The 22,423-nt window shown below is 57.3% G+C and overlaps 1 protein-coding gene across 3 annotated transcripts; it reads right to left on the bottom strand.

The window, feature by feature from the left end:
- Positions 1–509: 509 nt before the first annotated feature.
- TEX264 (testis expressed 264, ER-phagy receptor) lies at positions 510–22,069 on the bottom strand. Of its 3 annotated transcripts, none has more exons than XM_072347679.1 (6): positions 21,938–22,069; positions 21,249–21,319; positions 20,048–20,338; positions 16,958–17,179; positions 5,018–5,186; positions 510–1,228 (listed from the first exon to the last, which is right to left on the bottom strand). In XM_072347679.1, the coding sequence occupies exons 3-6, from the start codon at positions 20,324–20,326 to the stop codon at positions 915–917; spliced, it is 984 nt and encodes a 327-aa protein (XP_072203780.1). In that variant the 5' UTR covers positions 20,327–20,338; positions 21,249–21,319; positions 21,938–22,069; the 3' UTR covers positions 510–914. The 3 variants fall into 3 exon arrangements, with proteins under 3 accessions (XP_072203780.1, XP_072203781.1, XP_072203782.1); XM_072347680.1 differs by lacking the exon at positions 21,938–22,069 and adding an exon at positions 21,849–21,915; XM_072347681.1 differs by lacking the exon at positions 21,938–22,069 and adding an exon at positions 21,667–21,714.
- Positions 22,070–22,423: the final 354 nt, after the last annotated feature.

The raw sequence follows: 22,423 nt of genomic DNA, 5'->3' as shown, positions 1-22,423 counted from the left end.
ATAAACACCAGGAAGAGCGATATTTTACCATGTGGGCTGGAGGAGTTTAATATTTTATCACTCAGAGCACAAAATATTTATAAATAATCTCCTGTCAATCACTGGGTGAGGACTAACCGAGACCTTTCCGAGCCAGAGAGGGTAAATCTCCCCACAAGGGACAGCCAGGCCCTCTGCCCCTTGATGCTGGACCAGCAACCTTGGACTGCCAGGGGTACTGGAGACATTGGGGCAGGGAAGGGGCTGTGCTCTGCTGGGCAAAGTGCTCCAGCACTGAATGTTAAAGGGTGAGGTGGCAATGGGATCAGGAGGAGAGGCAGAGCATCAGTCCTTCCTCCCTGCAGTGGAGCTTGGGGTACAGCTGGTAGCAGCAGGGAATAGTCCCCACGACTGCTGGGATGGGGACTGTGTGTGATGAGCAGGGCTGCTGCGGTATAGGATAGCTGGGGGCAGCCCCCTGCCCAGCAAGGACAGCAGGTTGGCGATCAGGAAAGGCAGCAGGCAGCACAGAGGAAAAGCATCCACTTTATTACAGACCCTGGAAGCGCTTGAGGCAGGTCCAGGACAGTTTGACACCGGATGTTTTCATTTTCAGCAAAGGGAAAGAGAAGAGGGGAACAAAACGAACCAACCGAACCAACCCTACTCATGGCTCTTTGGTGCTAGAGAACACACGTCCATGTTGGCAGAGAGATGCTGTGGGTGAGAGGGGCACCAGCAGAGAAAGGGGGAACCACGCTGCCCCCTGCAAATGCAGCCAGGGGGTGCAGGTATGTCACCCCAGCCTGCACCCAGCAGCCCCATCCACACCCCCTTCCTGCGAGGGCAGTGGCCCCAGGAGGGATCAGTGCCTGGAATGTCGTGGTGCCAAAGGAGACAGGAGAGATGCACGAGGCCGGGGCCCAGGTCTGGCTCTACTCTTCTCCTCGCTCAGCAGCGATGGGTTCCTTGGTCCACTTCTCTGTGAGCTCCTGGGATTCTGTGTAGCCCGAGGTGAGCAGCAACCCCGGGCTGCCCTCCCCTTCAGCAGCAGCTTCCAGGTCCAGCTCTTCGAAGGAGGAGCCGCTGGCTCCAGACTCGCTGTAGCTGTGCTCGCTGCGGTTGTCGGCCTCCTCCCGGCCACGGCTGGTGGGGAAGGGCAGCAGGACTGAGGTGGCCACCGAGGTGTCTCTGCTGTCAGTCGTGGCCTCGATGCTGATGGAGCTGGCCTCACTCATGGTGTCAGCCCCTGGGATGGAGAGAGAAAGGGAGGGCGTGAGGCTGGGTGCCAAATCAGCGTGCCTCTGAAGCCCCCAGAGCCTGGAGAGCAGAGCAAAGCATCATTTAGGGACCACCTGTAACCCTTGTGAACTGACCAGGCAAGCAGTGGGATGCTGGTGACCTCGCTTGTGCCATGCACCAGGGCTTGACCCCCCAGCTTCCCAGAGGCTGACAGCGTGCAGGCAGACGGGGCTGGGTGGAGATGACCGCATCCCTCCCTGCTTCCTGCCACGGGCACTGCAGTGTGTGTGTGTCCCTCCTTCTTGCCCCAGCTCCCTGTCCTCTGGCTCCTTGTGGTGACCCCAAGCTGCCCCTTGTGCCCGTGGGGACGGAGAAATGAAGGTGATCCTTGATCTGCCTGCAGTCATTGGCACAGGTGCTGCCATGGAGTAACATAGGGTGGCCATGAGCAGGAGGAGGGTGCCCAGGGACTGTGAGCCCCTCCAGGCCAAGCCCACCGCCCCTCCCTGTGTCATAATCTCATTAGCTCAGTCGACAACGCAATTAGGGAGTCGACAACGAGACAAGAGTGTCAGATTGAGACCGGCAGCTGAATGCTGTTGCCGGAGCAACCAGCTGGGAGACAAAGCCCTCCTGTAAAACATTAATAATTTTTAATTATGACATCACAGATTCATGTCGTTAATGATGACAACAGCATCAAACATCAGCCGACCTCCCTGCAGCAGCTGCGCTCTGACCCCTGATGGCTGGCGCTGCCTTCGCCACCTCCTTCCTCCCATCTCCATCTTCATCCTCCCATCTCTCCACTTAGGAATAGAGCACAGCAGGGATAGCAATAGCCCAACCAAAGGTGCAGGGGATCTGGGTGTTGAGCACCCCGGCTGCCTGATTCTGCTCATGGCATTGATGCAAGACACATCTCCAACCACCCCAAATGGCCAGGGTGTCTGGACCAGAGCAGGGAGCAATAGGGATGATGTGAGTGCTGCCCAGCCCACCCTGCAGCATCCCTAGTGTCCGTGCCCCAGCCCAGCATGGTGACACCATGTGGAAGGCAGAAGGAGCACAGCCAGTGCTGATAGATAGGGAGCATCTCAACATGGAAAATGCATTTCCATGTTGAATCTACATTCCAAGAGGTGTTCAGCAGGTCCCGGGGAGATGCTCACAGGTCAGAGGAGAGCCTCCAGGAAGGGACTGAAGGGCAGCAGGGCCCTGGGGCCAGTGGGATGAGTCCCATCCATGGCACAGGCAGGCTCAGCAGTGCTAGGTCCCACTGCACAGCAGGCCGGGAGGAGCAGCTGGGGATGTCACCATAGCTGGGGCTCACTGGGGTCAGCCAAAGGGAGGGCACTTTGTGAGGACCACTGCAGGCTTTTGGGGTTGGAGATGGGATGTGAAGGGAACGGTTGGGATGCACAGCCCAATGCATCCCTGCTGAGCCTATGGCTGGGCACCCATTGTCCAGGACATGGCACAGCAGTGACTCCTCTCTCCCTCTGTGTGAAGCCTGAGAGCTCTGGGTGTCAGGCAAGGCTTCTCCAGGTCTCTACCTCAAAAAACAGTCAGATTTGGTCAAGGGCCCAGCATGGTGCCAGTGCCCTGAGGCAGCTCAGACACAGCCCATCGCAAGGCACAGAGCGCGGTGTCAGGGCTGAAGCTGCATCAGTTGTCCCCACCACAGGTTCCTCGGAGAGCTGAGGGTAACGATCCTGCCAGGCCCTTCCCTGCATCTGTTCTGCACCAAGGGGGCTGTTCTGGCTCCAAGCTGTCTTGTACCCATGCACTGCAACATACAAGAGAAGACAAGCACCGGCTCGGGATGCTGCAGATGGGTGAAGGCAACCTACGGCTGCTGGCACTCTGCTCTGAGAAGATGGCTGTCCTCACCCCCAGCTGCCTCGTCCCTGCCCCGCTCCGAGGGTGACAATAAATAGCCACACATCCCTTCAGCCAGGCACTTTTTCCCTGTTCTGTCACTTCAGATCATGTTTGAGCAGCCCCAGCTGGCACATCTGCCCGATGCGGCAGCCGTGTCCTCCTCTGCACAGGACAGGGCTGGCCTCAGTGTGCGGGGTGAGGGAAGGAGCCGTCGCTCCTGGGGAAGGTGGGCATCCTTGGGTGGAGCCCTGGGGTGAGCACAGCCCTGGCTCTTCTCCCGTGGGCATCACTGCTGCTGGCAGCCCTTGCTTCCAGGAGCATCCACACTCACAGCTGGTGCTTCCCTCCTGCAGCTTCCCCTTCTATAGCTGGAGGGAGGATGCAGAGCTGGCTCAGCCCTTTGGGAAGCAGCCTCGAGTCTCTGGGCAGGGCCACATGCACCCAAACCATCAGTGTCCATGTCAGGAGGGCCGCTTCTGCTTGCTCTTCCTCCATGCGCTACGGTGGGGCAATGCTGGAGTGCACAACCCTGGCACTAAAGCCTTTGAAAACAATTAAGTAGAAAATAACTAATCATGATTGACACTGGACCCTGGAGAGCCATCAGTCGTTGCCACGACCTCAGTGATGGCCCAGGAGGGACAGAGCTGAGGCAGAGGCAGCCGCACCACTCATTGCACACGTGCTGAGTGCAGCCGTGCTCAGAGCAGCAGCCAGCATCAGCTCCATGTGTGCAAGGTCGGAATGCTCCAGCTCAGACCCAGCAGCACAACCAGCCGTTGCCTTGCTCAAAGCCAGAGGCAGCCAGCACCTTGCAGGATGAACCCCAAACTCGTGGGGTTTCCCCTGTGTCTCCTATCAGTGAGCAGTTTCTTCAGGCCAATATCCTGAAGCCTGTCTGTATCATCACATGTATGATCACACATGCAGTGTGACCCTGCTGTGTTACCAGGCTGGCACTGGCACAGGTGGGTGGTGGGGCACGTTTGGGGCCGTGGCACAGACACAGCACAAGGAAGAGCGCCCTGAAAACACCACGACTGCAGGCGCTGGGAAGCCGCTCCAATTAGGCTCTTCATTCCGGTGCTAAATGGACAGAGCTCTCGGAAAGCAATTCCCAGGCTTGCTTTTACGACCAACGCAATTAAGAATTAAAACGATCCAAAACCAAAGATGTGTAAAAAGATTACCAGACCAGGAACGAGGCGGCGAGGCGTTCTCCAGCCGCCGCACGCTCTCATGTTTCTTTCATGCCTGTTAAGCACGCGTGGGTGCCCGGAGGGGCCGTGGCCGGAGCCCTGCCTGCAGCCCACAGCCCACAGCCTCCATCACACTGCATCCTACAGCCATGTGAGCACGTGGGCTGGCACGGCAGCCAGCACTTTGGGTTACTATAGCACTGCTGTTCCGCGCCCACAGCGATTGTGGTCCCTTCCTGTATAAATACACCCAGGCTCCAACAGATCCTTGCGAGCAGATGCTCTCGGGCAACTCCACCACCAGCTCGAGAAACCTGGTATTTAAGTTCTTCACAATCCCAACATGTAACAGATGAAGATGAGATCAAGAAAGATGTATGTGACAAGGAGAAAAACAAGCCCAGCTGCAAGCAAACGCGTCGGCACCCAGCTCTGCTTTCACAGCCACAGGCCGGTGGTGCTGCAGTTGCACCAAGAGCAGCTTTATCCCCTGCCACCAACAGGACCGTGTGCTGCTCAGGCCACAGCGTGCCCCCAGGATGGGGTCAAGCTGTGCCACATTGGGATGAGGTGAGCTGAGCCCTGGGCAGGAATCCAGACACAGCACAGGCCCTCTCACCTCCTGCACAGAACAGCCAGGACACCAGGAGCCCACCCCAGCAGGGCTGGTGACACACGGAGGAACAGAGGAGCCCATGCACCAGCCGTGCTACCTGTGATGTCTGTCTGGGCATCTTCAGCCTCGGCTGCTGCCCTGCTCTTCCTCTCCAGCTCCTTCATCTCAGGCACGTAGAAGTCCCCTTGGCGGGCGAGGGGGCACACAAAATAGATGCGGTCCTCCTTGTAGATCTCAATCCTGGGGTGGGCACACAGCTTCCTCTCCTGGAAGAGAGCAGCAGGTTATCAGCTTCCATGCATTCCACACCACCCCACTTGGTTTGGACCCATCTGGCACCTCGGGCAGGAGCCCCAGTGCCCACCACCCCACGGCCCCATCCAAGGTGCTCCTATGGCAGCCCCCCAGCACAGCAGGGTGCAGTCCCCAGAGGAAAGCCATTTTTGGGGGTTTTGGGGCCACCTGCAGCTGCTTGCCACGTCCCCATGCCTGCCTCTCAGCAAGGACCCACGGCAGGCGTAACGCTTCTCTGCTAATTAATATAATCCAGGAGCAACAGCTCCAGCAGCTCCTTTCAGAAGCACAAGGGCAGGGGGTTGGAGATGAAGCCGTGGCATTTCAGACAGCCTCCCCTCCGCCTCTTCCCCCACTCCTCCCCACGCCTGCCCCGCTCCACCTGGCACAGCACAGGCTGCTTCCTGCTGCGTGAGCAGGGCGAGCACCCTGCAGTGCTTGCTCTTTTTCTCTGCTTTTCCCCTTCTCGGGTCCCTGAGGACCTTTCCTTATTTCAGGAGCTCTGGCACCAGCAGCACGGGACGGCATCCCGGTGCTCACAGCCCGGAGCTCCCACTCGCAGGCAGGTGAAACTCCAACACACGCAGATCAGCACCGTGTTAAATAAAAGCAAACCGGGCTGTTTTTAGCAACAGAGCAGGGGCGGCTCATCTCACTCCTGCTTTTTAAGCAACAAGCCAGGCAAGCATCCTCCCCACCACTCTGCCCCTTGCTCCACCAACCACAAGCCCAACTTCAGCTCGTTTTGCTATTTTCGGTAACTCCGACACATACCCGGGATGGAGATTTCCAAGATTCACAGGTTTCTTGGATGCATCCAGCTGCCCCCCCCACCACTTAACGCAGTCGGGGACGGCACAAAGGATCTCAGAGCAAAGAGAACTCCACTGAGTCCATTGGACAAGCAGCCTGAAGCCCCAGGGTTGCACGCAGGCCTCCAGGACACCAAGGATGCTCAATACTTGATTTCTTCCCAGTTCGCCCAGTTTCTCCTAATGCAGCTGGAGGGAGATCTCTGCCCATGCTGGGTGGAAGTGAAACAGGCACTGGGGATACTGGTGCTGTGCCTCAGAGGGATGGCAGAGCTGGCACGTGGGCTGCAGGATGCTGTATCTCGTGGGATGGACACTGGGATGCCCAGCCAGCTCCAAAGGGATCTGGGGCAGGGCACACCACCCCTGCTGCTCTGAGCAGGTGGGATGAGCTCACCCCTTTCCAAACTGCCTAATTTATGCCTTTGCAAATCAAGTTGCAATCCAGAGCAGCGGTGCCAGCCCCCACTGCTGCTGCTGAGGTCCCTGAACAAGCAGCCAATGTGTGTGGCCATCCTGAAAACAAAGGTCCCAAAAAAGCAGGGGGCACCCTGAGTCCAGTGGCAAAGGCGTGAGTGGGAAGTGAACTGATGGCAAAACAACAGAGGAGCTCAACGTGCAATAGAGGACTTTGTGGCTGAGAAGGAAGCCCCCTGGCTGGTGTGAGGCCAACAGATGGAGCAGCAAGGTGGACACAGAGCCCTCAAGGCAGATGAAATGCAGGCTTGCATGGGTGGAGGAGCTCGGCAAGGTGCCACCAGTGGGAGGCAGCGGGCAGGCTTCTGGCAGGGCAGCAGGAGCACAGTAAGTGGGGCAGAGCGGGGACTCGCCTCTTCCCAAGGTCGTGTGGCACTGACTGTGAGCTCACCCTTCCTGCACTACTCACAGCTCCTTTCTGCCCTTCACGGGGATCTGACGCTTCACCTTTGGTTGGAAGGCATCAGATTTACAAAGAAATTCTTTGCTCAGAGGACACTGAGGTGCTGGCAGTGCTGCTCAGACCTGGGGGTGCCCCAGACCATGGAGGGGCCCTGGGCAGGCTGAGCTGAGGGGCAGGCAGCCCATGGCAGGAGTGGCACTGGGAGATCCCTTCCAACCCAACCATGCTGTGATTCTGTGACTTACTGCATATGATCCGTACAAGCCACACATACAGCAAAGACCAACGCTTCCAGAGTCCATGGGTTTGATGCTGACACATACACCTACTCCAGGCACACCAACCTTCTGTTCCACACGGAGCCAACCTGCTGTCCCATCTCTGTACCTACAGTACAAACCCAGACAGAAAGAGCCCCAACTGCACGGAACTGAAGGGCCCCAAAATCAGGCACTAAAATTAGAGCTGGAGCTCAGCAAGCTGAAAGTGAGCCACCAGCCAGCCCCGCAGGGATGGTGCTGTGTGCCACATCCTCCTCCTCTCCTTGCACGCCCCACGCTCTGTGTGTCATCCTGCCTTAGCTCACACCAGGAGCACACTCTGCCACCAGACCTGCACCGCTTTTGGCACTGCAGGGCAGCACTCCTCAGTGGGACAAGAGTGGGCTCTGTCTTTGCTTTCCTCTCCCCTTCAAAGCCCTTGGAGCTGCAAGGCATTGCACAAACAGAAGAAGATACTGTGACCAAGAAAAACGAGGGCTGTGGGAGCTGCGAAACGCCTGGCTCGAGCAGGGGGAAAGTTTTTCATTTTCACCTCTGCAGAGGCAGCCCGCCATGCAATTTACACCTCACCCTCCTGGTGCCTCTGGGGGCCGAGGAGCTGGGAAGAGGCTGGTATCGGTGTGGCTGAGCCATGGGACCAATCCTACGTGGATTGGGGGGTTCACAGCTCTTGAGATGCAGGAAACAGCCCCCCAAGGGGGACTGGGAGCTGCTGGGAGTAGCATGGAACCATGGATGTTCCTCTCCAGGATGGACACAGAAATCCCAACCCTGCCTTCCTCCAGCCTTGCTGCACGGACACACTCAGAGCCTCTTCCCAATACTCACACAGCACCTACAGCATGGCCAGCAGTACCTCCACCTGCAGAGAAGAGACCAAGAAAGAGCTGGTGCACACATCCCTGTGTTGCTAGGGACATAAATCATGCCCTCCACCATGGGGCCTTTACTCACAGAAGGAAGAGAAGACAGAGCACATAATTCAAAGTGAGGGAGTCCTCCCAGCATCATGGGTATTGGTAGCAACTAGTCCTGGAGCAGAGAGCTTCAGAAACAAAGCAAGCATTGCATTTGAAATAAGTTTTCTTCCCCAGCTCCCTAAAACTCATTGCCACCCCACTCTGCCTTGTCCCAGCAATGGGAGCCATTTCTCTATGGCTTCCTGGAACTCAGCTTTGTGCTTCACACTGCGCTCCAGCCCAGGTGCCTGGACCACAACCCTTCCTATCTGTCCTTCTCCCCATCACTTCCACATAGCAGCTTTCTGAAGGGGACTTCAGGTGTAACCACTGGAAAGCTCAAACACCAGGTTTTCATTATATGACAAGGAATCTGCATAAAGCCACATAACCACTTCTCACTCAAGGAACGAGCTCTGCATTTCTGCTCCCATCCCCATTACCTTCATTGCTGCAGGAGCACACAGCCCCGAGGCTCAGAGGAGCCCACAGGAGGCCAGGACCACAGCTGGAGGTGCTGCCTCCACTCGGCAGCGCGGCTCTCCAGGGAGCAGCGCTCGCCTTTCAGCCCTCAGAGGTTGCTTTTTCAGCATTAATCACAAAGCCGAAGAAGAGGTCGACGCGATGATCTCTGCCATCACGGATGACTGGAGCGGTGCTAAATTGCTTTGCTCTGTTGCCTTGGCAAGGCTGCCAGGAGCAGCAGCTGTGGCAATTTCTCTGCCTCGTGTCAAGGCAAAGCCTTCCGGCACCTGGTTGGGGAAGGATTCATTGCTGGAGACTCCCACCCTACATGGGGCATTACACGATGAAAAGAAGCCATTCTGAACCAAGCATTCTCCATTAGGCTGAGATAAACCTACAGCAACACATCAGCCACGGGATGCCCAGCAGATCCTTGTTTCTTGTGGCAAAAGACCTTTCATGGCCAACTCACAGCTGAGAGCTCCTAGCCCAGGTGGATACTGCTACCAACCAGATCTGACATTTGAGTGTTTGCCCTTCTACATTACAAACAACGCTCCAGTTCTGCCATTTTCAGTCCTCTCACGTCCCTCACAAAACCCTTTTAGCTTAAAACTAAAGCCCAGCAATGCTTTGGGAGCACGAGCTCCCAGCGAGACCCCAAGGTACGATGATGCTGATGTCCACCAGCCCATCCCCAGCACAGCATGTCTGCAGACCCATCGGTGTGAAGCTCATCCCTGAGGCAGGAGGCTCTTCCTGCTGCCAGGCAGGTGCAGCCAGCAGCAGCAGAAGGCTGCCCGAGCTCCTGCTCCGTGCTTGAGCTGGACGTGGCTGACAGGGCTCACCCACAGCTCGAGGTGGCAGGATGCTCACCCCGGCAACAGATGCCTCCTGTTTTAGAACTGGTGTTTTAAAGCAAGCCAAAGCCCCAGGAACGGGTCCTTTCTGCATTTTTATCAGCCTGAATAAGCAAACAAGAGAGACATTTCCCTGCAGGGCTCCAGGAGACCCGTCCAAGAGCTTATACCTCGTCCCAAAAAGCTGACAATCTGGAGGCCAACAGGAGAGAGCTGGTGATCCCAGCAAGCTCCAGTGCAACGAGCAGATGAGCTCAGCTAGCAGAGCCCCAGTCACTGGCCACATTCACAACCTGCCCCAGGGCATCCTCAAGGCAGGCAGCACTGCCAGCCAACAGGAAAAGGCACAGAGACAGGGCCAGGAAACTCAGGCAGAGGTAGAGAGGAGTGGAGCCAAGGGCAGCCAACACACAGCACTGGGCAGTGAGAGTCGTGCCAGTGAGTAAGGCTGGCTTTGCACAGCCCAAGGTGGGTGCAGAACCCAGGGAGCAAAACTCAGCAGGGACAGTGACCCCAGTCCCTTGTCTCTTCCATGCCCAGATATAATAATGAAATAAATAACCATAGATACAGCGCTATTTTGGCAGCTGGGCATGCTGACAGCCCTCCCACCACACTGCCTGCTGCAGGGGGCTGGAGGGGTGGTGTGTGGATGCCTCCTCCTCCTCCTCAGCCATGTCTCACCAGGGCCATAGCGTGGTCTGGAAGGGGTGAGCACCACCAAGCACTGTGGTACCGGGGCATGTGGGCAGGCAGGCAGGAGGGAGCAGGCTTACACACCCTGAAGCCCCAAAGCCCAGCTTTCCAGCAGCCACAGGCAGCAGGGAAGGAGGATGGCAGCTGCTTTGGTAGCCCTTGATGTCTGGAAGCTTCTCTTCTGCCAGCCCAGAATCGCAGCTTTGACTGTGCAGATCAATCAGAGGAAAACAGAGAGATTAGGAAAAAGGATGGAGCCCAGCCAGACTTTGCCCTTCCAAGAGCCTGCTCCCCTCCTGCACTTGCCCAGCACCCCCATGAGCACGGGGACAAAGTGGGCAGGTCCTGTAGCCACACAGGCCCATCTTCTGAGCCAGTCAGCAGAGAGATACCAGAGCAAACCTGTCTCCCACACTGACCTCTTGATAAACTCCTGCCAACTCACAGCCTGGTTATCAGATCTCACCCCAAACTGTGAATCCACACGGAATGAACAGCAGAGCAGCTGGCCTCAGCAGATGATGGATATCCACCTTTCAGCATGTGAAGGAGCTGCTGTCAGCTCCTGCCAGACATAAATCCCAGCCAAGAGTGCCTGGACAGGGAGAAAACGTCAGTGCCCACTATGGGAGTGAACCCATAGCAGCCCCACACATGGTCTTTCCCATCCCCAAAGCTGTACCTAGGGTCTGCTCCATGTAACTGCAGAAGCCTCCTTCTGCCTTGTCACTGTTCCTAAGGTGATGGCTTGCACACTGGGGCTAACAGGTTCCTCTGATCTCTGGCTGGAGCAGAGGCTGCAATGAGCTGCTGTGTGCTTGGACAGCAAGAGGACCAAAGGAGTCCTGGTGCTGGGGGCTGCCCAGTGCACCCCAAAGCCTGCAGCAGTCGTGACAGCAGGACTGGGTTTGGCCCCATGCAGCCAGCCCCCGGCCATGCCTGCGGCCACAAGACCTGCATCTCAGTGCAACAGGAAAGCACGATGCAATGCCTTCTTTCCCCCAACATTTTATATCTAACCAGAACTGAAAAATCGCAAGTTAGTCACAGTGCAACTGTACCTTTTCTGGACATCAAAATGCCATTACTTTCAAGTCTATTATCTCGCTGCTCTGCGGGTTTCAAAGCAGGAGCTTCACAGCAATGGAAAGTGGGGCAGCCGGCGTTGGTTGAGAAGAAGCAGGATTTCTAAGCAGCAGCTTCCCATTTGTTCAGGTTCATTTTGCTGTTTCACGAGGCCAGCACGGCTGGCAAAGGCTCAGAGGGGTATGGAGAGGAGCAGCCCGGGAGAAACTCATTAGGCCTCTGCTAAAATAATTGTGGAGGGACAGAGCCGTGGATTAATTGACGGGCTGGTGAGGAGGGAAGGCCCAAAGGTTGTGGATGGTGTCACTGCCTGAGAGAGCTGGAGCCACCTCAAATGCCTGATGAGGAGCTGACTGCATCCTCCGGGATGCTCTATAAATACATTCTGGGGAGAGCGCACGTACAGATTGAGTCGATAAAGAGATCTGACAGAAAAGCACTGTAGTATTTTACTCTCCCTCCTTGCCCAAGGCGAGCATTTCAGTGCTCTCTCCCTTGGACAGCCACGTGAAATATCCCTGCCTTTCTCCATGATCATTAATCCTCACTGCAAAGGCGATGGGGGAGCGGATCTTTGTGCCCGAGCGGATCCATCTCTGTGACAGTTTCACAAAGCTACGTCTTCACAAGGCTGCAAAGTTGGAAAGTTTGCAAAGCAGCAGCTAGGAAAGCACAGCAGCTTCCGCTCTGCTCCCTTCTAGGGGGTGACAGACCAGCCACAAAGCTCCATCTCCCAGGTCGCAGCCTCTCCAGGGCTGGAGCTGGGGATGAGCTGGCTCAGCTGCTCCTGGGTGCTGCAGCTGTGCACACCCCATACGTCCCTCACACTGCCAGGATGTCCCATGGTCACAGCAAGGAGCAGCCAGACACCTCCCAGCTTGGGACAGGGCATTTCACACCACGAAGGCCCCATGAGAGCACCCCAGTGCAGGGTCCAGCTGCCCCCAGCCCCAGGAGGAGGCAATGGTGGTTCCACAGCACAGGATAAGGGCAGGGCAGCCTTGTCCACTGGCAGCCCGCATCCCACACAAGCTGCTGCCCCAGCTGAGACATGGCTGCAGCTGCACCTTGGGAGCTCTGTGGCCGATGCTCACACTGAGTCAACGAGAAGTGGGGGAAAAAAAGGTGATTTCACACATGAGACAGACAAAGCGCGGAGGCAGGGAGCCTCTGCAACTACTGGAGCGCAAAGCTGGCCAGAAAACCTCTTTCCTGCTCAAAGCAGCGATGCCTCAGAGCTGCAGTTTTACACCTGCCCCCATGCAGCAGAAGCAAAGCAAGTGAAGGGCGAGTGAGGTGGAGGTGCCTGAACAAACTCCGATGCTAAGAGTGCTCAGCACTCGGCCGTGGGTCAGCCATCCGCCCGCCAGGACGCTCAGCAAAGTGACAGCAGATGAGCAGTGGCCCGGGGCTGCCAAATTTCCCCCAGAGAAGTGGGAAAGTTGGGAAGCCTGCTGTGAATGGCAGGAGACGTGACGCAGAGCCCCAGCTCCCCATATGTTCCATTAGCCACACAGGAGGAGCGCGCTGCTCTGCAGAATCAGGTTAGAGGCAGAAGCTCGCTGCACAGCACTGACCCCAACACGGGTCAGGAGGTGCCCACGGCACCACACAAGCCCTCCAAGCTCTCTACTTGCAGGAGAAGCAGCGCCTTTAGCTCCTGTGGAGTGGGCATCGTGGTGTGGGGGGCTGCTTGCATGGCAGCATAGAGCCCTTGGATGTCAGGGGAGGATACAGAGGGTTAAGGATGTGGCACGGTGAACTATTCCCCCAAAAAAGCCCTTTCACCTTGGCCTCATGCATGCTGCAGCTTGGGCCTCCTTCGGTACTGAGGGCTTGGGGCACTCGTGCTCACAGAACAATTGCTAAAAAACATGCAATAAATAGAAATTGCTGGGAACGTGTGAAGTGATGTGATGTGACACACAGCTGGGGGGTGCCAGCTATCTCCAAGCCTCACTGCAACCAGCTATCAGTGGGGGATGGATGCACCCACACTGACATGGAGATCATAGGGCAGGACATGGGGCACAGGAGGGCTGGGACTATGCTGTGCCACCTGCACTCAACCGGGGTCCAGCAGTGCTGGGCACACAGCACCAGCACGCTGTCACAGTGTCACTGTTGGAGGGGAGGTGGAGGGGAGAAAAACTTCCATCCTACATTCTCATAGGGCCAAGCACACCTTCAAAACACCTCCCCCATTGTACAGACCCCTGCCCCATGTCCCTGCCAAGCCCCAGGCCCACAGCCTGTCAGTGTCAGTACTGGTCTCATCTCTACCATCAAGATGTACTGGACATGCTGAATCTTCTGTGACTCCCCAGGACTTTCTTCCCATTTTGATTTGATGCACGGGGACCACTTTACTAGAACCATCCAACCATCCCCTGCATCCCTGGGGCTGCCTCCCAGCACACGTGGCTTCATGGGAAGCGCTGGGAAGAAAACTGCCAAGGCTCAGGACTGGGGTCACTTCTGGCACCCCAGGCACTGCTCATCCCTGCAGGACAAGCAGGAGGGGACAAGGGGACATGCACTGGTTCCCAGCTGCAGTATGACCGGCAGCAGCCAACCCACACAGCCTGCAGCCCCCGGCGCTTGCACAAAACAAGTTGGTATTTTACAGGGCTTCATTTGCAGAGCCTGAAATAAACAAACAAAATCAGCTGGGAGAAGGAATTTAAGCAGGAAAATGTCACAATAATTGAGCGCTCCGTGCAGCTGCCAGCCCTCTGACCCCAGCTCCTCTTGCACAGCCCCGTAGAAAGGATGCTCTGCGGTTCTGCCTTTAGAATGCAGACAGTCTGGGATGGGAACACAGCTCCGAAGACAGTCATTTATAATAACAAGCAGAAGTTTGACCTTGGCAAAGCTGAACAAAGCCAAAAGCTGTAGCAACAGGGGTAAAGGAAACAAAGGGAGAAGTAAGAGACGCACACACACCCATGTAAGGTGCTGGCACTGAGACCCAGCTGTGGGTTCCCTCTGCAGACAGAGCCGGTCACACGAGGGAGGATGCGCCCTGAGAGCCATCAGCACCCCACAGCAATGAGACCATGGCTGAAATCAAGTTTCCTCTCCTGCAGGTGGCACTTCAGAGGGGTTCCTGAGCTCAAAATGGGCCAAAAACAGGCACCCAGAAAAGACTGGAAGGTACGTCAGTGAGGTTTTACAAGCTCTGTACATTTGATTATCAAAGAGAAGAGATGACTGCATCCTAAACTATCTCAGCCGACAAGGGGAACAGAGCTCAGCCTACAGGCTCTTCAAGCCAGTGGGTAAAGGAATAATGAGGTTCCCTGGCTAGCAGCAGAAACAAGGCATGAGTGCAGCCTTCCTAGCAGCAAGAGCAACACCTGGTACATGGACTTGGGAGCACCCTGGGGTGCCCTGAGGATGGAGCAGGAGCTCTGTGGTACTGCAGAGTGTTTGCTAGCTTGCTGCACGCTGCTGGTACTCAGGAGCCACAGGGACAGTGAAAGCACCTCTCCTCCTTCCCTGCTCCACCTGCACACCAGCCTTGGTTAGAGTACACACCTCTACCAGCCCAATCCTCCTATCCAAAATCCCAGGGAAACAGGGCTGCTGTCTCCAGCAGGCACCTGGGGCTGCAATTAGTGCCTGTCTGGCTGCCCACGGAGCCCTGGGGACAGGCAATGCCAGGCTGCCCACTGCGCAGGGCTTGCCAAAGCGGTGCATGCAGCCCTCTGCAGAGAGCTAATTAAACCTGAGCCAGAATAAACACTGCTTGAAATGGCAGGAGGCCGCCGTTTAATAACCAGCTCCCTGAGCTGCTAAGGATGGTCACCCCAGGGATGGGCTCTGTGGGGGCTCTCCATCACCATCTCAGAGTGGCTGAGGGCACCAAAGAGCAGCCGTCACCACACTCAGGGCCAAGCACAGAGCCAGGAGTGGGCTCAGACCCCAGCAGGACCGACCCCAGCTGTCACCTACCCTAGGCACAAAGTCCCGGCCCTGGGACTCTTCAGCCACCCCGTGTCCCGCATTGTGCCAGCCCAACTGCCTTCAGTCTCTAATGAAGAGAGATGTCTCCTTCAGATTTTACTGTCTTGTAGGCAGAGAAGTCAGGGCTGATGCCAAGGTGAGGAGTGCCCTGCAGCACAGCGCCCTGTCCCACAGTCAGGGAAGGGCTCACCCACCTGATACTCAAGGGCTGCTCCCACCATCCTGCTCCCCCAGCCCTGGCACCTTCCCCAGTGCACCTCCCTAAATCACTTCTCCATTCCTCAGCAACCCCAGAGCCCTTTCCCCCCCCTCCCTCCCACACCTCTTCTCTCTACTTCCCCTTCTCATGACAAAACATGAACCAGTTCCCTTGCCCACTCTGCTCTGTCGCTGCCCCTCTGCATCCCCCAGATGCTGCCAGGAGCAGAGGATCCTGCCCCTCACTCCTGACCCCAGCTCTCATTAATAACAGCCATGCTGCTTGAAGTGGGCGCAGTGTGAAATAAATAAATAAAGCAGAGCTGTCTCACTGCCGTCTGGGGTTGCTCAAGGGAGCTGGGCTCCGGGGGTGGGATGAAGGATGCTATTTGGAGATGCTGTCTCCACGGCAACCCCCATTCCCAACACAAATTGGGCACAGGTCGCTTGTTTCCATGAAAGTTTCCCCCTCTTTCCTTCCCTTTCCCCAGCCAGAGCCAACACCACCTGCAGCTGGGAGCACAATTACTTACGGGTCCTGGGCAGGCAGCACAGAATGGTACCAGCATCCCAAGCCAGGCTTGGGGCTCCTCCCATTGCACCCCGTGACTCACTGAGGCTGAGCAATGCTCTCTTCCCCATGAACCCAGCACAGTGGCGGTGGTGCTCACGTTGGAGGTGTGCCTGAGGCCAGAGCGCTTGGTCTGGTCCAGATGGCAGGGATCGAGACGTGTCCCCTCCTTTCTGAACACTGCTCAGCATGCAGCGTGGGATTTCAGCTGATTATTTTTATTTCAGAAGTGGCTGCTCTCCTTAGAAGCTGCAGGGTGCTCCCAGCACCACCCATGGATCCCTTTCCAGTCTCAATTCCAGGCGCAGATGCGTTCACCAGCACCTGTCCCCAAAGCAACGGGCTGCCCCCTCCCCACGTCACCAGCCTGCTGCCCCCTCCCCACACATCCCCACCCCAACCACACGTCCCTCACAGGGCTGGCAGCGCTCTCTACACCCCCACACTGAAGCAGCCAGGAGATCTCCAGGAGAGGACAGAAAGGACAGAGCATGAAGAGGGGGACAGGAAAGAGTACACACATCACAGGGCACGGCACAAGCGGTGGCAGCTGGGGTTTGGGCATCCCTGAGCAGACACCATCCCCAGGACCACAGCCAAGGGCTGGCACCCATGCAGCGGTCCCACGGCGTGGCGCAGGCTGGGAGATTCACACGGTTCTCCCGCAGGGCTGGGAGTTTCGCCAGGAAAAGCAAGTTTATAAATAGGGAGCTTCAACACGAACAAACGAAAGCGACGGAACTCGACAGGCAGATAAGCCGCAGGCTGAGCACCATCTCCACCCCAGCATCCTCCCCATGGAGGGAAGATGTTCCCCTTCCTTCCTCTGCCCAGCAACCAGGACCTTCTACAAAGCCCCAACCTGCAGGTACCACGTCCCATGAGCTGCTCAGGAACACGCCTGCCATGGCTGCTCTGGAGGAGGACAAAGACAGGGAGCGCAATCCTTGCACCACTGCTGCTTACCTTGATGTAGATGTCCAGGGCTGGGTGCACACGGTTGACTGCGAGATGGATGGACAGCGGTGTGGTGAACGGGAAGCTCGCCATGACCACGTGGCTGGGTGTGGGGAAGGTGAAGATCTTGAAGCCGTACTTCTGGAACCTCCTGATCTGCTCTTCTGATGGCTTTGCATCCCCCTCGCTCAGGATTCGGCCGATGGCAAAGCGGCACTTCTCAGGAGACACCTGGTGTGGGGACAGAGGGACGGCGTCAGGAGGGCAGCTGAACTTCATCCAAGACTCAGGAGATCAACCCACATGAAGCTGGTACCTGCTCCTCACAGTGCCTGACCCAGCCTCAAACCAGCCGTGCTCTCCAGGACAAGAGTGCAGTGCAGGCACACGCTGGCTGCTCGACACTTGGCAGCCATGCAGAAAACACATCTCATGGCCTCCATCACAACGGCCTGCTTTAAGGAGGGGGGAAACTGAGGCAAAGAGCTGCTGTCACCTCCATGGCAAAGCACAACCCAGATCGAGGTTCCTTTTATGTTTCATAAAAGTCCCAGCACTCAGGCTCACAGCTTAACAGCCTCCAAACTCACCCTGAACAAGGCAGCACAACTCCACAGGCCCCGCCAGGATGTCTGATAGCAGCAGTGAGATGGACAGACAGACACCCTGCAGCAACCAGCATCACAGGGCTCTCATGCCTCCCCTGCCCCTCAAGCATCCTCCAGCACTGCATGAGCGATGGGACATCCCAGAGAGGAAATGAGCACAGAGGATAAGAGGAAAAACAAGAGCAGAGAGTCAGAAGCAGCAGCATCCATCTGCAGGCAAGATGGCTCACTCTTGCCCTCATGTGCTGCAAGAAGGAGCTGCAGATGAGCTCTGTGCAGCACTCAGGGAAAGGCTGGAACAAGGAGATTCTCCTCCACAGAGCAACAGCTCCTGGTTTGCTGCATCAGACAATGGACGAGTGGCATCTGTAATATAGCGATACAATCTGCTCTTGGTCTCCAGTGCATCACAGGATCCCTGTTGTGGGTGCAGGAAGGACCCAGCCTTCCCAAATCCTCGCACAAGAACAGATCAATGGCAAGAAGAAAGGTTCAGCAGACACCCAGCAGCCCCAGCTATGGGGTCAGAGCAACGAAAGGCAAAGCAGACACTGGGCAGAGACCCAAGGAACCAGGAAGGTGAGTGTCTCTGCTCACTGGAAGTGCTATAGCCAGCCCAGTGCCACGTACAGCATCTTCAGTGCACACAAAGCCAGGAAGTGAACCTCCTCCTGGGCCACATCCCCATCACAATGCAGAGACAACAGGGCACCTTGTTAGAGACACACCCAGGAAGATGTGAAAGGAACAGCTTCCTTATGCACAGAGCAGTGACTATGTCCCCCCAGCCTCACTGGCACTATTAAGGGTGGGAATGAACCAGGGAGCATTTTGGCCTCATCCACCAAGCGCTGGGGCAGGGCTGGGTGCAGAGCACCAGCTTGCAAGGGATGCCAGTGCATGCCCCAAACTGAACTTGGGCAGAAGCGCTGGGCTGGAGCTGAGCAGCAGCCTGCCAGCCACATCCAGCCCCTGCTGAGCAGCTATTTTTGTCCCTGCCAGAGGTGGGAGAAGCCCTTTGGGTTGCTAAATATTGAATTAAAAAGGAAAAAAAAAGAAAAAAAGAAAAAGAGAGTATTAATATTAATCCTGTCCATTAAGACGCTTAAAGCACTGCTGGCAGGGGTTCTGCAGCACTCAAAGATACCAGCAGTGTTTTTCCTGCTGCTCCACTGCTCTTGCAGCCCTGCCTTCCCTCCTCCTCCACGAGCAGGGTGGCCAGAGCTGCAGACACCCAGCAGGGGCCCAGCAGTCACCTTCCCATTCCTGCCACAGCACCAGGACCAGCAGACTGCCACACTGGGAGCCACACTGGGAGCACTGGGCCCAGTTCTGAGCTCCCCAGTGCCAGGGAAACATGGAAAGTGCAGAGGAGCCCAGGGAAGAGCCACCAAGGGGGTGAAGGCACCAGAGCATCTCTCCTGGGAGGTGAAGCTGAGGGAGCTGGGACTGCTCAGCATGGAGAAGGGGAGGCCCAAGGTCTCATCTGTGTCCAAAAGTCCCACAGGGAAGGGGAAGAAAGGACAGTGCCAGGCTCCGTCAGTGGTGCCCAGGGGCAGGAGGAGGTAACAGGCACAGCCTGGAATACAGGAGGCTCTCCCTGAGCCTGCAACGCACCCCCCAAGCTGCCCTGGCAGATGCATGCAGAACCATCAAAGCTCAAGTCCATACAACATTGAGATGGCACCTCCCACCATCCCAGCCTGCTTCTTCTCTGCCACCCATCCCTCTGCAGTCACTGCTGACACTTCTGATGCACAGGCAGGCACAGCCTGCAGGGCAGCACCCAGCACAGCACCCAGCGCAGCCCTGCACCCTTCCAGCAGAAGCCCACCCGGAGGCCTTTCATCCTACAGCAAGTTCCAACTTGCTTTGCTTTGCAGTTACAGCGCTGTTTCATCAGCCAAGAGACCTCAGCACGCACCCGCTGAGGGTTCAGTGAGAAGACTCAGGGGACAAAACAACTACAAGGAAGCTCAGGGAGAGCAAGAGAAACAAGAGGAGGAGTATGGATATGGATCCAGCAAACCAAAGAGACCACTCACTTTGAGATCATCCCTGGAGGTGCTGAAACAATACAGCAATGTGTCACGTGTAGCGACATGGTTTATTGGGCAGGGTGGTAACAGGTTCATGGTTGGACTTGGTGATCTTTAAAGGTCTTTTCCAACCATAACGATTCTATGACTCTCTGATTTTATGAGGCACGGAGCTGGGGAATGCCTTGCCGTGGGATGACAGGCACCAGGTTCTGCTCTGTAACCAGAGCAGAGTAAGGTCTGTCCGATAGAAGATGCCAGTGACAGCAAGCTTTGCTCACCCGACACATCCCCACAAGGATTATCCAAGCAACCCTCAGCTTTCAGGTGCCTTGGCACACAGATCACCCTTTGCAGGTCAAGAGACCTCACGAGCCCCAGTGCTCACCAAAGCAGGACAAGCCACAGGTGCTGCCTGGCACCATCAGGGGGCTGCCCTGTTCCAGCCTTACCGTGTGCGGGTTGTCATAGTAAACACCAATGGAGCAGAGCTTGGAGGAGATGCTGCAGCCATCAGTGAAGAGCTGCCCTGACTCTCCATAAGGGCCCACCCGGAACTTGTAGGCCAATGTGATGCTGCCGACGGGCGGCGAGCCGGCGCTGACCACCACCTCTGTGAAGAGTCCTGAGTAGACAGCAAAGGCAAAGACGGTGAGCAGCAGCAGCACGACCAGCACGGCGATCAGCCCGAGGAGCATCCAGTCGGACATGATGGATGGGTGGTGCCACATCAGTCCTGCGTGCTGACGCAGAGAGCAGAGAGAAAAGAGAAGGAGAGAACTAAGGCAGCGCTTGCACAAAGCGCTCAGTATATAAACCCTGAGCCAAGCTCCCCTGTTCCAGCCTGGTCACCAGACACCAATTATGTTGTTGTGGTGCCGCCCAGCAATTAAGTGGTTGTGGGGGTGGGGACAGAAAGGCACTGTCCTCAGCACCAGGAACCATCCCCAGCACCAGGAACCATCTCTAGTACCAGGGGCATACAAAACAGCCTGCCTACAGCTTGTTCCCAGGGGGAATCAACAAACAGCAAGGCTGCATCATTGCAAAGAGATCATCTACACAGTGCTGGGCTGGAGATTATGGCTCCATAACCAAATAAAGGTTAGAAAGGCCTTGGGCTGCAGCACAGGATTTGCAGAGCTGAGCAAGGATGGAGCTGTTATGGGGCTGATCCCCATGCATTGGGATCAGAGCAGGAGGCCCAGCTGGAAGAGCATCCCTACCACACTGCGCTGCAGTGCATTGCTGCCCTTCAGTCCAGTTGGCTTTTATTCATCTCCAAGTTCCTACAACCCAGGCCTTCCTGTTCTGCCCCACAGCCCTCCTCCCCATGCAGTGCAGCAGCCGGGACACGGCTCACCTTCTCCCCAGCACAACAGCCCTGGGGAGCACAGCCAACCCCAGCACAACAGAGCTGTTTGTGCCATGCCCTCCCTCAAACCACAGCACTGACGACGAGGGATGCTTGCCACAGCCCTTCGGGATTCCAGGCTGGAGCAATGCTTGAATCCCACACTGCAAACAAACAACCTGCCTCAAGCTCGCTGTGACAAACACGCTTTGTCCAAGAGGACCTTTCCACCTCCACCACTGTTTGCGCAGCTGAAGAGGAACCACATCCTGGTAGAGGGGCTCAGCAGCCCCACTCACCTGCCAGCCAGCCACGCTCGGCTACGAGCTGCACATGATCTTTCCCCTGCACAGCCTCGGGCCCCACACCTCTGCAACAGGAAAAAATACATGTCACTGCTTCCTGCCCAGCACAGCGGAGCAAAAGCAAAACCCAGCCGTGTCCAACCGAGGCTCGGCGCTGCCCCACGCGTGAGCAGGATGGGTGCCCTCCGAGCCTCTCTTCCTGCGGCCCCGCACGGGGACCCACGCGTGACAGCGAGGCCGCTCTCCAGGCACGGACGCGGTGGAGCTGCGGGTGCGGTTCCCCAGCGGCCACCGCCTCGGGGCAGCGCCGAGCGCCGGATCCACGCGTGATTTCCTCGGCCCGGGGCCGCCCCGCTCCGCGCACGCGTGGGATTCACCGCGTCTCCCCCGCCGTGCCCTGCCGGGCTCTGACCCCGGTGAGGCCGGGGCTGTTCCGGGCCGTAACGGGACCCGGGCTGTGAGGCCTCCCGCCCCGCCGGGCCTCCGCCGCCCGCTGTGCAGCCCCGAGCCGCCGCCCGCCGTCTCGGAAGGGCCGGAATGGGGCCACCTCCGCGCCGTCAGCTCGGCCCGGCCCGGCCCGGCCCCGCCGCGCACCGGAGAGCGCCGCAGCGACAACAGACAGCAAGGCCGGGCCGAGGAGCCCCGGTAAAGCACGGCCAGCCCCGCGGGCAGCCGGCACCCACCTGGGCCGGGCGAAGACCCCGCCGCACCGCTCCGAGCCCCGGCCCCGCCCCGGCCCGCCCCACGTGGCTCCGCCCCCGCCCCAATCCGGCACGGAGCGCCTCGGGAGCGCGCCATGGGGCGGGGCTTCCGGCAGGGGGCGGGGCTTCCGGAAAGGGGCGGGGGTCGCTCTGATTGGGGGAAGCTGGAGCGCCCCGCGTGCAACAGCGCCCCCTGGAGGGCGGGCGGCAGAGCGAGTCTCAGCCCGAGTGATGCCGACTGTGATACAACGGGAGAGAAAAACCAACTACAGGAAGAACCAGGGAAACTGCTAGTTCTGATGTTTATCAGCCATAATACCCACAGTGATGCGTATCTGAATTCGGAGTGTACAGCCCTGCACTGGGAAGGAGGCGGAAGAGACGGTCACAGTCATGTGCTGCAGTATTCTTGTCTCTATGTTACTTCTTTTCTCCTGTGGAACAGAAGATAACATGACAAACCCTTGC

Source organism: Excalfactoria chinensis, chromosome 12 (genome assembly GCF_039878825.1).
Source record: "Excalfactoria chinensis isolate bCotChi1 chromosome 12, bCotChi1.hap2, whole genome shotgun sequence".
In the NCBI taxonomy this organism is placed as follows: domain Eukaryota; kingdom Metazoa; phylum Chordata; class Aves; order Galliformes; family Phasianidae; genus Excalfactoria; species Excalfactoria chinensis.
This window is presented reverse-complemented; position numbering and strand designations above follow the sequence as displayed.

What these genes read in the sequence shown, in the direction of transcription:
- TEX264 (XM_072347679.1), bottom strand. Translation starts at nt 20,326, where the DNA reads ATGTGGCACCACCCATCCATCATGTCCGACTGGATGCTCCTCGGGCTG. An exon ending in CCCTGGACATCTACATCAAG is followed by an intron (nt 5,187 to 16,957) that starts GTAAGCAGCAGT and finishes GCTCTCTTCCAG; the next exon opens with GAGAGGAAGCTGTGTGCCCA. An exon ending in TGCCCAGACAGACATCACAG is followed by an intron (nt 1,229 to 5,017) that starts GTAGCACGGCTG and finishes TCTCCATCCCAG; the next exon opens with GGGCTGACACCATGAGTGAG.